This window comes from Poromitra crassiceps (assembly GCF_964638095.1).
Source record: "Poromitra crassiceps genome assembly, chromosome: 14".
Lineage (NCBI taxonomy): Eukaryota > Metazoa > Chordata > Actinopteri > Beryciformes > Melamphaidae > Poromitra > Poromitra crassiceps.
This window is the reverse complement of record NC_139633.1, coordinates 18,381,294-18,398,460: the sequence shown is the minus strand read 5'-3', so window position 1 is coordinate 18,398,460 and position 17,167 is coordinate 18,381,294. Positions and strand designations below refer to the sequence as shown.

At 45.1% G+C, this 17,167-nt stretch overlaps 1 protein-coding gene across 1 annotated transcript in view; it reads left to right on the top strand.

The window, feature by feature from the left end:
- Positions 1 to 17,167, top strand: part of dennd2b (DENN domain containing 2B) — a 55,026-nt gene that overhangs the window by 19,140 nt on the left and 18,719 nt on the right. Inside the window, exons 5-13 of the mRNA XM_083650936.1 lie at positions 5,471 to 5,595; positions 5,994 to 6,212; positions 7,166 to 7,262; positions 7,434 to 7,478; positions 8,743 to 8,927; positions 10,962 to 11,071; positions 11,593 to 11,662; positions 14,645 to 14,722; positions 16,471 to 16,611. Of these exons, the coding sequence (XP_083507062.1) occupies positions 5,471 to 5,595; positions 5,994 to 6,212; positions 7,166 to 7,262; positions 7,434 to 7,478; positions 8,743 to 8,927; positions 10,962 to 11,071; positions 11,593 to 11,662; positions 14,645 to 14,722; positions 16,471 to 16,611 (1,070 nt within the window). The remainder of the gene's footprint in view (positions 1 to 5,470; positions 5,596 to 5,993; positions 6,213 to 7,165; positions 7,263 to 7,433; positions 7,479 to 8,742; positions 8,928 to 10,961; positions 11,072 to 11,592; positions 11,663 to 14,644; positions 14,723 to 16,470; positions 16,612 to 17,167) is intronic.

Genomic DNA, 17,167 nt, shown 5'->3' with positions numbered 1-17,167 from the left:
TGATAGACGGGATAGACAGGTGGTTCATCCAATCACCTGCCAGGTGTTTTTTGAAAGTGCACTGCCCTTTGAAACGGTTTCCCGAGCGACTCATTCCCAGATGGTTATGTGAAAACAAACCATGTGGCAGCGTCACGTGAATTCCTCTGTATCAGCAGAACAATCAGGATGGTTAGGAGATCCCCACTTCCATGTCATATATTGCTACAGATAGGATATGACAGATATACAATTGCATCTTACTACTATAATTGGAGAACTGTCTGTTTGTCCAGCCAGATCTTATCGTTCTTATCTTTCTTAATCTTGACTGGTGGGCAGCTTTCTTGTATACAGCGCCCGGGGACCATCTTTAAACGTTGTCATCACTGATCTTATTACGATCTCTTTTGCACGTTTTAGTGGGGGTCCATACCGATGTTGTAGGGAGGAACCCCAGGGGAGAACGGGGAGAAAATGGAAACTCCACACCCAGAAGGGGTGTGTTTCTCAGCTTTCAGACAGATTTCGGTGACAGTAAATAGCCTATATCACGGTTGTAGTCAGTGTAACAGAGGAGAGTAATCAAATGTTACTGATAGGGATAGCACCTGCATGGTAGCATGGTTTGATGTCATCATTTGATGACTCCCCTCCTACATCTGTACAGCAGCAGCCTTTAAGTGGGCTGATCTTCCGACAATACTGCCGAGTGCCATCTACCAACACAGAGGATAAGCTGCCAAAATCCACATCCCACTGCTCCTTTTCTGAGCATATTTGCAACACAACACTGTCCTTTGTGATATTTGCTGGTTTAGACGAATGGTTTTTAGACAAAGTGTTCCAATACAACAACGACAAAAAGGTTCTCAGGCCCATTTTACAAATGTATCAAGATCCACTCAGGTTGTTTTATATATCTGTATGCCTGGTGCTGGCACAGTTTATTACATCAGTCTGTCTAAAACTACTTATTGTCAGATTCATCAGTTGTTTCAATGGGGGAGAATTTGTTTGAGGCCAGATTCGTGTTAAATGAGCTCACTTAAATTTGCATTGTCCAACGTGATCTTCTGATGTTGCAGTTGTTTATGGGATGTGTTGTGTGTGTCTTGTGTGTGTTGTGTTGAATTGTGTACAGTTGTTTATGGGATGTGTTGTGTGTCTCAGTTTAAACAGGATCAACTCATAGAACTCTATGGAGTCTATGAAGTGCTAGACATGTTTAAGAGCCAAATTCATTTCCACTAGCCGATGACCTGAGGCCCGCTGCCCAGTGCAGTTGCCAGCTCTCCTAGTGCACTTCTCCTCACGTGTGTCAGAATGAGTGGAGTCTGGCCTAAACGCCATACGTTATGTTTCTGATGAGGAGGCATGTACTGTATGTGAGACAGTAAAAAGTCAGCATTCACATATTGAAATATTTTTCATGACAGATGCACAATGATGAGCAAATTATACGTGGCATCTCTACAAGGAAATATGCTGTGAGCCAAGACCGAATGTTTATTTCTCCGACCATTTAAACATTTTTTACATTTGAATTGTTTTTATTTAACATGGGTTGAAATGATCAGTGTCTTGGTCACTGGCATTTTATTTCAACTGGGAATGTGCAGAAGCTCCAGTGAGCATAAAGACACGGGTGATTATCATGTGAATCCCAACAAAGCCTCCATTGTCCGCCCAGCACTGTGAGTGTGGAATTCACAATTCAGTCAGACACTTCTGCGAATGTCGATTAGTTCCAGAGAAAGACGCTGTCTTTGTGTGCACGTTACGTTATGAGTGTGTCTCCAGTGACTCCAGTTTGAAATAGCTGGCTCTATTGGAGGCACAGAATGGTGGTTTCCACCAGCAGTGGTTTACAGGTCAGCTGTTGCATTTGAGAAGCAGCCACAGCAGTGGTAACTTAGCCATCTTTCAGTCCCTCTGTGCCCCTATTTCAACATACAGCGCATACAGCCCATACACTGGAGCAGATGTCCCTACACATTTGCTGGACTCCAGATTGGCTGCCTGAGAAGACTGAGCATGGGGAACAGGACATTCATTTTACACCATCTTGGCTCTTGGTTCTTGTGATTGATTGTTGTCAGAGGTTTAGTCAATAGGTGAAACGCACACCTGTAGTAGTGGTGAGCTGCCGGCTCAGGGTTAACCCTGAGCTCAGGGTTAACCCTGATGAGCTCAGGGTTAACCCTGAGCTTTGCCCTCGTCTGTGACTTGTGCTACAGCTACAGTATGAGTGCAATCATGTGATAGACTGTAATAGCAAGGGACTATATAAGTGTCTATGACTAGTGGACTTGATTGATGGAGTGCCACTGAGAGTGATAGGTTTCCACTCCAGGCGGATGAATCACGCCCTGTGCACCAGTGGAGTTGTGATTCAGCTGTCTGTGTCAGTGTGTCATTAAACCCAGGTCTTGCTCAAGCTTACAGACTATGCTTCACACTGCTTTTGGCTAGGGTAGGTAAGTGGTGATTTGTATGTTTGTTAGCTTGTTAGCTTGCTGTTAGCTTGTTTGGTGTTTGTTAGCTTGTTTTTAAATGTGTTTTACCTCGAATTCTGTGTATTAATGAATACAGCATTATGTTCGCTTTACTGAGCTGGCTCGCTTATGTCGTCTGTTGTTAACACGCGTGAATAAATCTGTATATTTAGTATATATAGGAGTATTTCGGATTTCTAGGAGGAGTATAATGTAATATTTTGATGCAAAGTTTTTGAGTCGACTTATAAAACTTACAGATACGGTTAGACAGACCTATGTTTTTGTTATTCTTGCTCAGGAATTTGGCCTCCAAAAATACTGTGCATTCCCTCCCTCGCGTGACTTCCCCGATGTGGGCACTGGGCATCAGCAGGCTGTCCTCGGCTGGATGGACTCTATGGTTTGTGGTGCGGCCAAAATGTTGACACAAAACTCCAGGCCTATTTTCCATCCGATGCACATTCATGTTTACCACATGAATGGGTGGGCAGCGTCTGTGTAGCTTTGTCCAAGGAGAGGGGACGTCCCGTTCATTGTATATATATACGGTAAGCCGATAGGGACATTGTTGGTCTATATAGTTTGTTCTGTGTCTCGCCCTGCCCAGAGAGTCTATATGTAAACAGAAAACTACTACAATCACTGTGTGTGCAGTCGAGGTGTGTCCCCTGCCTTTATATTGCTGTGCGTGTTTGTGGGAGTGTGTGAGAGACTCTTGGATGTTGGTAATCAGAGGAGTTGATTAGTAGCCTGGAGTACATCAGCAAGCCACAGAGACCTATCATTTTCTCAGCAGGCTTTCATTACGGCACTGCTTCAGTTTAATGGCGTTTCATTACAGCCACTGCTACAGTTTGATGGAGCTGTGGGGCCCTAACGATGCACAGAAGATCACACAGTCATCTCGTTTAATGTAACGATGCACAGAAGATCACACAGTCATCTCGTTTAATGTAACGATGCACAGAAGATCACACAGTCATCTCGTTTAATGTAACGATGCACAGAAGATCACACAGTCATCTCGTTTAATGTAACGATGCACAGAAGATCACACAGTCATCTCGTTTAATGTAACGATGCACAGAAGATCACACAGTCATCTCGTTTAATGTAACGATGCACAGAAGATCACACAGTCATCTCGTTTAATGTAACGATGCACAGAAGATCACACAGTCATCTCGTTTAATGTAACGATGCACAGAAGATCACACAGTCATCTCGTTTAATGTAACGATGCACAGAAGATCACACAGTCATCTCGTTTAATGTAACGATGCACAGAAGATCACACAGTCATCTCGTTTAATGTAACGATGCACAGAAGATCACACAGTCATCTCGTTTAATGTATGACAACAGAATGCTAAAAAAAAAAAAATCCAACTAATGCTACTTATTCGTTCTTAAAATAACTTTCAACAAATGCTACTTTATTCTTGTGCTGCACACATGATTTCACTACTGTTTACTGTTGACCAAATGTGCCATTGTAAGTCGCTTTGGATAAAAACGTCTGCTAAGTGACGTAATGTAGTGTGTGTGTGTGTGTGTGTGTGTGTGTGTGTGTGTGTGTGTCTGTGTCTGTGTCTGTGTCTGTGTGTGTGTGTGTGTGTGTGTGTGTGTGTGTGTGTGTGTGTGTGTGTGTGTGTGTGTGTGTGTGTGTGTGTGTGTGTGTGTGTGTGTGTGTGTGTGTTTGCCTCAAATAGGCAGGTTTGACAAATGACCCTAACATATCTCACTGCACCAAGAAATAGCTGTAGGTTAATGTTAGGCTGAAGTATTTCTTAGCACATCTCCTCCTTGTTGGAGAGACCCTGAGTTCATTGGGTTTTCCCCTCAACTGTTCAGGAGGATAGAACACAACTAGCAAATAGATTTTGCTCTCTCTTTGCTTTCTGCTGACAGATAATACTTGCTTTTCTTTCTTTTCAAAGTTCCCCTCATGCGTTTCCACGCCATCTGGCTCTGCTTTTATTCTTCAGTGTGGTTCCTTCACTTTCTCACAACCTTTTTCAGACCCTGCCAAAAAAGCTATTCTCAGAGCACATGTCTGACTGGACACGGACTGTGGTGTTACACAAGTTTAGCTTTTTTTTTTTTTATTGAGGTTGGCCCTCTGCCAGGTGACATCAGTGAGAGCTGTGCACTGGTTTGTAACGTTCCTGTTCTTCTCTTCTCTTCTGTTATTGATTGGAGTACAGCAAGAGTTACACAATAGTAAAGTTCACACTTGGCGTAACGTGTTGACGTCACTGTTGTTTCTCTCATGTTCATTTCCTTGAAATGAGGGTGTGATGTGATAGCTGCAACACTGCTTCTTATGACTTATTCACAACCACACTACATGCGTCAGTCAAATCGAAAATTAATTATATCTTTTTTTACTTTCAGTTTTACTAATTGTTGGAGAGAGCCCAGAGACGGCAAATATTCATTATTTTCACAAGAAAGAAAATATGCATCGCACAAAGATTATAATCATCGCCGTCATAAATCATCTTAAACTCACTGCCGAAATGATCTCGTGATTCTCAAGTTGAGAACTAGATTGAAGAGGATGAGCCTCCTTCCCCGTCCACTCTGTCTCCCTCTGAGCAGACAGCTCGCATGCTTGGACAGTGACTCACCAGCAGTGCCGGGTCCAGGAGTCTCAGCTAGGACCAGTGGGGCCTGCGGGGCCCAGGGCCAACAGTAACTGTTTTGAAAGGAGGCAGTACACTTCAGCAGGCTGCGAGTGACCTTTGACCTACCTCGCATGACTCATCTCTTTTCAGATTAACCCAACGACAGGTTAACCGTAAGAATGCCCTCTCATGCCCCTGATACCCTTTGCTGACCCCTCTTTGACCCCCCCCCCCCCTGTCCCCCTGTCCCCCGTCCCCCGTCCCCTCCAGCCTGCTTTGAAAGAGAGCCAGTGTCCATGGATATCTGGCTGGTACAGCTGGTATTATGCTGCTGGAGCTAAATTGAATGCATCTCCACAGAGAAGGAGAACCCATATGAGGACGTTGACCTGAAGCGGAGGAGTTTGCTTCGGAAGTCTCGCCTGTTACCAGAGAGCAGCAGATCCTGGAGCACCATGGATAGGAAACTGAACTCTCCACCTCAGGTAAACCTGCTGCGATTGAATATGTTTCCCTATGGTAATGCTAACCCCCTACATGGGCTTCAGTTCTGAATCCTGGACAAGATCCTCGAAAGAATCTTGTCTCAAAGCGGGGATTTCTCATTTGTGGCACTACAGGAAACCGTTTGATATGTTTATACCTGGTGACGTTCCACAGAGGGGTCAGTCTGTCAATTTGGCTCTCACTTCTGGTGAGGTAGTTTGAAAGAGGAATCAGCTCTGCTTTGTTTAGAATAGAACCCTTTGTGTGTGCAGAAGAAAAATATCTCTGATAAAGGATTGGGAAGAATATATATTAAAAACAACAACAACAACAAATGTGAAAAACCAGGATGTTCTATCCTCAAGGCTTTCCGTCTTCTCTTCCGTCTTCTGACTAGTTGCCTTCCAAACCCAGTAGCCAGTCCTTGCGCCTCGCTGGTCCCAGTGACAGGAAGAGCCACCGGGTATCACAGTTGTCCAAGCGGCACAGCCACGATGACATGCTGCTTCTGCCCCAGCTGGGTGGATCATCTCCCTCACCTTGTGGCCTGCTGGATGACAGCCTGTGTGGCACCAGTGACACCCTGGCCTCACATAGGCACTGGAGGATCCCCAAGGTACACACACACACACACACACACACACACACACACACACAAAACACCTCAGCACACCAAGTCCTTGTAGAAGAAGTGTGTCTGTGTTCTTTGTCCTTCCCACTTCCCAAACATGTTCCTGTTTCTGCGCGGACTCAGTCTGAGTGTGAGAAAGTGAGCAGCCCTGCACGGCTCATGAGGCCTTAGTTTGGGAGAGACGTTTTTGGAACAGAGTGCACCAGCGCGTGTAATTGCTGCTTAAGCCTCAGCTCTCATGGTACTTGTGCTCGAGCACTTCTCCTGGAGGTTAGCCCTTCAGTTTGACATGTTCTGCAACCCTTTCAGCAAATGCTTTTTACATTGTTACTTTTGGAAAGATACACATCTAAAGCTCTTACTGACCTTCTCATTCCTTCAGATCAAAATGGTACCCACCTTGAGGCAGAGATGGGGACTTGGACTTGAGACTTGGACTTGAGTTGCACTTAAGTCACACACACACAGTGACTTGAGACTTAACTTGAGACCCGTCCTCAAAGACTTGAGACTTGACTTGGACTTGAAGGTTTGGGACTTGTGAACAATCTTAATTTTTCTTTATTTTATTTTTTATTTTTTTGGTGCATTAATATTAAGGAAATGTCTACTAATAACATCTCTAATCATTGCTGCTACTGTATTCTAATATGGAGTCAGGATAATACAGTACATGCTTTGAATTCCTTAGTTTTAGCTGCAGTGTTCTAAGCAGACCAGATGGCATGGAACAGATGATAGAACGCTCATCCATAGAGACTTGAGACTTGACTTGGACTTGCCCCTCAAAGTCTTGAGACTTGACTTGGACTTGTGACCAAAGACTTGAGACTTGACTTGGACTTGCCCCTCAAAGACTTGAGACTTGCATAAAATGACTTGTGAGCATCTCTGCCTTGAGGTCGCCCAAGCACAGAATTGTCTCTTTCTGTTTACAGCTGGTCCAGAGAATCAACTCCATCTACTGCAGTAAACGTGGGAAGAAGAGGCTGAAGAAGCTGTCCATGTCCAACATTGAGACGACCTCCCTGAGAGGTAAGGACACGTTCTCTTCCCCTCGTCCACTGGCTGGATTAGTGAGTAAATATTTGTGTCTCAGCCGCCCACATAGAGCTCCAGCTACGTCCCTCTCCTGACCTAAACATGTTTGCAGAATTGCCCTTTGACCCAATAGAAACCCCTTTCTCCTGTCTCGTCTACCTCCAGATGACAACAGCGAGAGTGAGAGCGACTCCGATGACAGGTTCAAAGGTGAGACACCGCAGTGTGCATTTCCACTCCACGTCCTGGGCTGGACTAGTGCTACAGCGCTCTCTGTTAGAGAGGCTATTTTTCTCAGTGTTCATGCAACTACTCCTCATGTCCATTTCAGTTTTGACAAGTGACCTGTTGTGACCAACCAGACCGCAGAATTGTAACCAAATGAGCTGCCATATGGATGGATTACCAGTAGACTATACAAACATCTATCACTTGTCTAGATCTCATGAGAAGATTGCACGCTGATCAGATTTACTACTAAATGCTGATTATTTTTCTCTCTCTGTTTTTTTTTTTTTTTTTTTTTTTTTCTGATCCCCCCCCCATATTCTCCCCAATTGTACTTGGCCAATTCCCCTGCTGCCCCGGTCGCTGCCCCGGTCGCTACCCCCTCTGCCGATCTGGGGAGAGCCGTAGACACACACATGCTTCCTCCGATACATACATACAGTTGCCAGCCGCTTCTTTTCACCTGACAGCGGGGAGCTTCACCGGCAGGACGTAGCACGTGGGAGGATCGCGCTATTCCCACCAGTTCCCTTCCGCCCTGAACAGGCCTCGGTTTTAACCACTGACCTAAATAATATGGACAAAGCCATCCACTATTTTTTGGACTCACGTTTTGCCCCAAACTGTTGTCTGTCGCCATCTTGGCGTCCTTGCGCAGCTCACGTGAGATGGGGGTTTCCCAGAGGTGCAGCTCTGCCTGCTATTGGTCCGTGATCGGCAAGCTGCGCGATCACTGGACAGGTGACCTGTCAATCACGCCCTTTTCTATCGTCTATTTTACTCCAAACGGGCGAGTTATATAAGAAAATACGCCCCTACAGTTGTTATGAAAAGTTGAAATTAGCTATATTATATAGACCAAAACTGTTTTGGACCAGGCTGTAAAGATGCTTAATCACTGTTACAAAGTGGGGCATTTAACATGGGGGTGAACGGAAACGACGGGACTTCTGAGTCCTGCCTCAAGTGGCCATTCAAGGAATTACAGCTTTCAGGGTTACTTCCGCGTATTTGTGGGAAAACCTCAGAGCTTGCCCACTGGTGTTAACACTAATTATCACTGGTGTCAGTGATTGTAAAGTGTGTATTAGCTTTGAATCAACAAGACGTATAACAAGTTTCCATTTTCTCACTGTCTTGTCGAAGATTGATTCCCTGTGAGTCTAAGATGTGCATACTGGACTGTAAAGTTGTGTGTTAATTCGACAGTGTATTGTACGCATCAACGCTTGCTTCCTGTTCTCAGCCCACACCCAGAGGCTGTTGAAACTGCAGTCCATCCTTCGACGGGCCCCTAGCTACCGAACACTGGAGCTGCAGCTCATCGAGTGGCAGGAGAGGGAGCTCTTTGAGTATTTTGTGGTGATCTCCTTGAAGAAGAAACCCAGCAAAAACTCCTACTCCCCAGAAGTCACCTATCAGTTCCCCAAGGTAAAGGCCTAACTGGATCCTGTTGGTCCATTCTGTTTGTCTAACCCTGGCATTAACAAGCATCCTAAGTGATCGTGTTACAGTTGCGTTTGAACGCATCTATTTTAATTCATTAACTTGGCACGTTGTGTAGGGCTTACTGGTCACCATACATAACGCCCAATCATAACCTCATAAATGGTGCATCAGTTTGGGGCTGGGGATTAGCATTCAGGGACTGTTAGTAGTGAAGGCTTTCTTTTACCTGGGCAGCCCACTTCGTGTCGACTCTCCAGCGGACCCTCTAGTGGAAGTTTGTTGACCTGCCGTCCCAACCTGAAGAAGAGGGACCTGCTGTTGTCCTGGTGCAACAAGATTCTTTGCTCTCAGGGAAACATGAAAGAAGTTACTCCACAGAGTCATTCCAGCTTGTGATAAATATTTACACCCGTTGTACCAGCTGTACGTACGACTAGGCGCAGCTATGCCCGGCGTTGGCGATGCAGGTTCACGGGGATATCTTCTCCAAAGTTGAAAGTTGGCTGTGGCTGCTTCATATCAAGGCTAATTATAGCTAAATATAGCTAATTATAGCTAAACTGGCAGAGTAAAAAAAACAGATGAATTACACAGACAGAAACACGTAATAGTATAGCAAGCAAGTACATGCCAGTTCTTACAGTCAAACAAAACAATATGATCACCAATAAGAAGAAACAAGCCTTATGGTCTTCTCTTACCCGGTTGTGTGTTACGATAGAAAATCCTAGATTTTGACTTTACACCAGCTCTTGACTAAGCGTAAGATTTAGGCCCGGTATTAGTGAGAAGAATGCTTGAGCCTAGGTGCAACCGGCTTAACTGTTAGGTTGGACTTAGAATGCCAAGTTATGACCAACGTAGGTTTAGACCAGTCGTACGTCCAGCTGCTACGACTCTGGCCACAGGTGTAAACGCTTCCAAGATGCGTTAAAAATCCAGGCACACAAACCTCCTCCTATTAAGATCTATAATATAGAGCACAGAGAGCCTTGTGAGCCTGTTGACAGTAAGTGTAATAACTAGGGATCTGTGGCAGGCAAGTGTTTAGCTATTCAAAGATACTGTATATTTTAAAGTTATTTAAAGTCCCTGGAAACCAAAATCCACAAAAACCTTCTAACTATTAAATGTAGAGTCTTATGTGAGTAATTGTGTGCCTCAGAAAGTAGGAGACATTAGTTTCAACCCAAACCCCCAAAATCGCCACTTTTCTACAAGGTCTGGATTTCCACTTCCTCATTGAAGAGAGCGGTGCGCGCGGTGCTAAAATGAATGATCTTATCATGTCATAAGATTTAATCGAATCACACACACGCACGCACACACGCGTGCACACACACACACACACACACACAGTAGCGCTGTGCACTCGCAGCGGCAGAGTCTCTCTTCGTGAAAAGGGTCCATTGGCTCAGAGTGTGGTTGAATGGGAGTTGAAGATGATTGGAGGGGGGTTGGGGTGTAAGCTTGTATGGGAGGAATGTTGGTCTGGTCATTCATTGGTCATTTTGGAGAGATCCACAGGGATGTTTAAAAGGAGGACAGTGTCATTTGAATGAGAAGGATCTGATTACTCTCCTCTCCTCTCTTCTCCTCTCTCCTCTCCTCTCCTCTCCTCCCCTCCCCTCCCCTCTCCTCTCCTCTCCTCTCCTCTCCTCTCCTCTCCTCTCCTCTCCTCTCCTCTCCCCTCCTCTCCTCTCCTCTCATCTCCTCTGCTCTCCCCTCCCCCCCCTCTCCTTTCTCTTTCTCTCCTCTCATCTCCTCTCCCCTCCCCTCCTCTCCTCTCCTCTCCCCTCCTCTCCTCTCCTCCTCCCCTCCTCTCCCCTCCTCTCCTCTCATCTCCTCTCCTCTCCCCTCCCCCCCTCCTCTCCTCTCCTCTCCCCTTCCCTTCCCTTCCCTTCCCTCCTCTCCTCTCCTCTCCTCCCCTCCCCTCTCCCCTCTCCCCTCCTCTCCTCTCCTCTCCCTCTCCTCTCCTCCCCCCCCCCTCTCCTCTCCTCTCCTCTCCTCTCACAGCTAGAGCGGCCCACCAAGCAGATGAGGGAGGCAGAGCAGAGGCTCAAAGCCATTCCACAGTTCTGTTACCCAGATGCAAAGGACTGGAGCCCTGTGTCAGAGTACGCCAGGTAATGGCTGAACATCTTCTGCGGCCAATGTGTCAAATACATCACTACTACTGTAACGGCTCTGTTTATTTTTGTTGTTATCCAGCACTGCTAAATGTGTCCATAAGGGCTTATAAGGAATGTCAATTTACTGTCACGGATAAAGGAAATAAATCTAGTGTTGACACAATATTGTCAAATGTCACAGTGTTGATCCTATTATCTTGGAAGCCCATGATGCTGGCATGTGGGATGAGTCTTTATGTGTGTACTACAGCGACTACACCATCACAAAAACATCTGAGGGAATCAGAGCCAACACAAACCTGCCTTTGATCATCACTGTTTGGCAGGCTTTATTATAACCTAGTATTATGCTGATTTGACAGTAATGGGGGCTCCATGCTGCGCTGTCTGTCTCTCACGGTCTGTCTCTTATCTCATCTCTCTCTGTCTCTCATGTTGTCTGTCTCAGTGTCGGTGTGCAAACCTAAGTGAGTACATGTTGATCCTCATGCCTATGCGTTTGTTCTTCGCCGCAGTGAGACCTTCTCCTTCATGTTGACTGGAGAGGATGGCAGCAGGAGGTTCGGGTACTGCAGGCGCCTGCTGGTAAGCTGCTCCCTGTTCACGCCCCACTGAGCCCTGTTTGTTGTGACAGCGGTACAGTTTCCCCTCGGGCCCGGCGCTGACGTGATGCGTCGCAGTGGCAGCAGGGGAGGAAAAGGGTACAACTCAAAACAAGCAAAAACACTGCGCTCAAAATTGAATTAGGTGTGTATGTAGAATGAGAAATTCCTGGAAAAAGGAAAGGCATTGCATTGCTACAGTAAAGATGACTGACACCCAATTGGCAACCTGGAAAAAGTCATGTAAGTTTAAAATAACTCCTGAAGTTATGAAAAATGATTCAGGGGAGAAAAGTTTTGGTAAAGTCACAATGATTTGTTTTTCTTTTCCTTTTCTTGAATAGTGTCAAATGTCACAACAAGCTCTCAACCTGCCTGTTAGAGGGAAATATTGGTTGTTGCTGACTGTTTGTTGACAGTTGAATAATATTATCCTTGTTGATTTTAAAGTGAAAAACAAACTAATGCTTAACCTTAGTGTAGTTGATGGTTACCTTTTAATTCTGTCTCATTAAAATTTGTTAATGGAAACCATGCATTCTGCAGGTGCAGAATAATTAGGTAACTTCACTTGAAAAAGCATAATATGATTAGGAACAGATGAATAAATAGCATCAGCAATAACAAACATCCAACCCCCATTGTTATCCAAAAAAGGGATTTCAATGACATATTGAATGACAAAATCACAAATATGTCACATAAAGTCGACAGAAATGGGGCATAGACATAGTATATTCGATGAGCCAGGTCATAAATGAGAAAGGGTATGAAGAAAAACAAAACACAACAAAACAATGTGAACTGAAATGATAATGACCAATGAGATGAAAAGCCCCCAGTTAAAATGGACTCATTGAGTTTAATGAGAGTTTCTCAGGAGAGCAGAGACAGAGTGAAACCATGAAAAAGCTTGACTTTGTCATTGTGTGGAGCGTTTCCACCATAATGAGGCCTGAGAACACTTTGAAGTCTTTTTGTTGAGCCTCACATTTAGCTTGCGGGCGCGCAGCATGGCTGTGTGGGCTTTCTGTGTATGTGCTGGTGATTTTGTTTGCCGCTTGGTATGTATGTATGTTTACACTACTACAGTGTGTATGTTCTCAGAGCTTCAGTGTGTGTGTCTTTACCTCTGCATTCGCTGGCCTGTGATGTTTCAAACTTGTGCTCTGCTCTTGGTTTTTCTTGAGCACATCTTGATAGTAGCAGCGGTTGATTAGCCTGTTTTTTTAAAGGGACAGCTCACCCTAAAATACAAAATACATATTTTTTCTCTCACCTGTAGTGCTATTTATCCATCTATATCATTTTGTGTTAGTTGCCTGAGTTTTGGAGATATCGGCTGCAGAGATGTCTGCCTTCTCTTGAATACAATGGAACTGGATGGCACTCGGCTTGTAGTGCTCAAAGTGCCAAAAAAATACATTTGAAAAACTCAACAGCATTGTCTCTTTCACGAAATCATGACCCGGTTACTCAAAATAATGCACAGACTTTGTTGTGAGCAGTTTCATGTAGGAACTATTTTCTTTTGCAGTCTCATGTACTGTGGGAACTAGCTAGGAGCTAGTGGGTGTAGTTCGCTCAAAAGAAAATAGTTCCTCCATGAAACTGCTCATAACAAGGTCTGTGGATTATCTTGAGTAACCCGCGTCATGATTTCTGGAAAGTGACATTGCTGTTGAGTTTTTCAAATGTATTTATTTGACACTTTGCGCACCACAAGCCGAGTGCCATCCAGTTTCATTGTATTGGAGAGAAGGCAGAAACTCTGCGGCCGATATCTCCAAAACTCAGGCAACTAACACAAAACGATATACCGTAGATGGATAAATAGCACTGCAGGTGAGAGGGAAAATATGTATTTTTAGGGTGCGCTGTCCCTTTAAGGTAGAGAAAGAGGTAACTTAGTTTCTTCCCTGCTGTCTGTCCAGCGGCTGGCAAAAGACACACATTCCTGAGGCCTTGAATCAAGCCCCACATAGTTGATTTAATCATCCATTTGGAAACGCGGCAGAGAAACTAGGGGAGAAAATTGCATACCTAATATGGACAAGTGGATTGGCGGTTCTGGAGTGCTTGTGTTCGTGTGTGTGCGCGTGTGTGCGCGTGTGTGTGCGTGTGTGTGTGCAGGGTGGCTCCAAGGATACAATGGTCTATGAGAGTACTGTAAGAAGGCAGATAGGATCAGCAGAGCAGATAGTGCACCTGTGTTTAGAAGGCTGGTGTCCTCATGAAAGACTTTCACTTCAGATGACTGAGGGAGTCAGAGGAGAGCAGATGATTTAAAGAACGCCGGCTTCACTGTTTATCTGATTTATCTGTATGTTGCATGGTTTGACCCAACATGTGTTTGTTTTGTTTTGTTTTAAAATAGATCAAATTCCATAGCTTGGGTCAAATATAAGCATTAGAGCTGCAACGATTACTCGATTAATTGATTAGTCGATTAATTGATTAGTTGATCAACAGAAAACTAATCGCCAACTATTTTTATAATCGATTAATCGTTTAAACTTTAGGCACATTTTTAAGAAGAAAAAAAAAACTAAAATGTTCTCGTTCCGGCTTAAATGTGAATATTTCCTTCTGGTTTCTTTAGTCTTCTATGACAGTAAACAGATTATCTTTTGGTTGTGGACTGTTTGTCAGTTACAAAAGATGATAATTGAGGATGTCATCTTTGGCTTTGGGGGAAAAGTATTGACATTTATCACCATTTTGTGACATTTTATAGAGACCAAACGACTCATCGATTAGTCGAGAGAATAATCAACAGATGAATCGATCATGAAAATAATTGTTAGTTGCAGCCCTAATAATAAATGTATGATATTATTTGAGCATGCTCACAGGGACAGTTGGCAGAGAGACCTTTGTCCTGGAGGTCCTGGATTGATGTGTTGACACACAGCCACACCTGATGAGTGTAATGACTCTGAGTCTCTGCTGCTTCCTCCTCCAGCCCAGTGGGAAAGGAGCTCGCCTTCCAGAGGTCTACTGTGTCATCAGCCGGCTGGGCTGTTTCGACTTGTTCTCCACGGTGAGCTCAGCCTTGTCCCATTGCCACACACACACACACACACACACACACACACACACACACACACACATGCACGCTCTCACACACACACACGTACGCACGCACGCACAGAGACACACACACACACACACACACACACACACATATGCTCACATGCACACGCACGTACGCTCTCACACGCATGCACACACACGCACACACACACACGCACACACACACACACACATGCACACTCACACACACACACACACACACACACACACACACACACACACACATGCACGCTCACACACACACACACACACACATGCACGCTCACACACACACACACACACACACACACACACACACACCCTTACACAAACGCATTAGTGTAGCTGTGGTTAATGTGTCTTGCAGCTGAAGCTGCTGAAGACTTTCAGCAGACATTCTGTTCAATGCGTGCTGAAAGCATACCTTACTGCAGGGGTTCCCAAACGTGTCAGACCAAGTACCACTATGTACCAAACCACATTTCCCAGGGAGCACTTCCACTGCAGATATATTTTGATATTCCATTTGTGAACAAAGGATAATGCAGCTGCAGCAGAGCAATTTAGAGAGAGTGGCGTCAGCGGAGGACTAAAATGCGTGACTCATCAGGAAGGGGTCTCGCGCTATTTTTGAATGCTAAAATAAAGCTGATAATGTAGAATTTGATATAAAAAAAAACACACACACTTTAGAAGTACAACACAAACTGTCCATTTTGCTGCAACTCGACAGTGCTGCTTAATCCAGAACCTTACTTCCTGGAACTCTTGAGAGTAAAAAACTGGTCCATTGGAGTGAATGGAGATGTCGCAACTCTCCTATATACACAACTCTGAGCTGCAGGAGTTCTGTATCATGTGATCATTGTGGCGCTTACAAGCTGAGGGCTGAATAGGCCTTGTTCAGATACTGTACATGGGAGTATCCTTCAAACGGATCCATGTGGATGATTGTAGAGCAACGTACCTGAAAGAAAGAAAATCTTTAAGGAGGTAGAAGTACTTTCACAGTAAATGGGGGTGTTTGATTTCAGAGGGAAGTGTGTGTGTGTGTGTGTGTGTGTGTGTGTGTGTGTGTGTGTGTGTGTGTGTGTGAGTGTGTGAGTGTGAGAGAGAGAGACACACACACACACACACACACACACACACACACACAGACAGACAGAGACAAACAGAGACAGATGGAGAGAACGAGAGAGGTGATATCATGTGACCTTGAAAAAGAGCGATTCTCCAATCAACTTTCCAGACAGGAGGCAGCTTGGACCAAAACAGGCAGACAGGCATATTGGGTGGAATTTTCCACACAGACAGCAGACATGGAAAGAAATTCATTTGCTATTTTTCAAAATGAAAAAAAAAAAGAGTTCCAGACAATTGGCAGTGCTCAACACATAACAGCACACTACATTTCCATTCACTATTGACATACAGATTTCGGCTGCTTAGTCATGGTCGGGAACCTTAATGACCATGCATTTTCCCCTTGCAGGACAATTCACTTGACATACATAAGCCCCTCGACACGATTCATATTATTAGATTTCCAGTGAGAGTCACGCTCCGTTTAGGTTCTGTTGAGGAAACCGGTGTATGTTTCACTCCCGGCTCTGAGGGTTTTGAGTCTAAACGTCTTAACTCTTTGTTCCCTCTGCTCCATGTTCCCAGATCCTGCATACGTCTTAACTCTTTGTCCCCTCTCCTCCATGTTCCCAGATCCTGGATGAGGTGGAGAGGCGGAGAGGCATCTCGGCCGCGCTGGTCTACCCCTTCATGAGGAGTCTCATGGAGTCACCCTTCCCTGCACCTGGGAAGACAATCAAAGTGAAGACCTTCCTGCCTGGAGCAGGAAACGAGGTTAGAACTGCAGACGGAACAGAACAACATTCGATGCCGGGCATCCGGGTAGTGCAGCGGTAGATTCCCTGCCTACCAACATGAGGGTCGCAGGTTCGAGCCCCCATGTTACTTACCTCCGGCTTGGTCAAGTGTCCATACAGGTACAATTGGCCATGTCTGCGGGTGGGAAGCCGGTGGTGTGTCCTGGTCGCTGCACTAGAGCCTCCTATGGTCGGCCGGGGTGCCTGTTCAGGGGGAGACTGGGGGGAATAGCGTGATCCTCCCACGTGCTTCGTCCTGCCGGGGAAACTCCTCGCATGTGCGACTGCACATGTGTCGGAGGAAGCATGTGCTAGTCTACAACTCTCCCCAGATCAACCGAGGGGGTGAAGCAACGAACGGGACAGCAGGGGGATTTGGCCAAGTACAATTGGGGAGAAAATGTGAGAAAAATGAGAAAAAACTTGATAAAAACAATCAAACAAACCAACATTCGATGCTTCTTCTGTTTCATTATGCCCATGAGATGGTTTCAATAGCTCTCATTTCCACTTGACTTATAACATTTCCATCT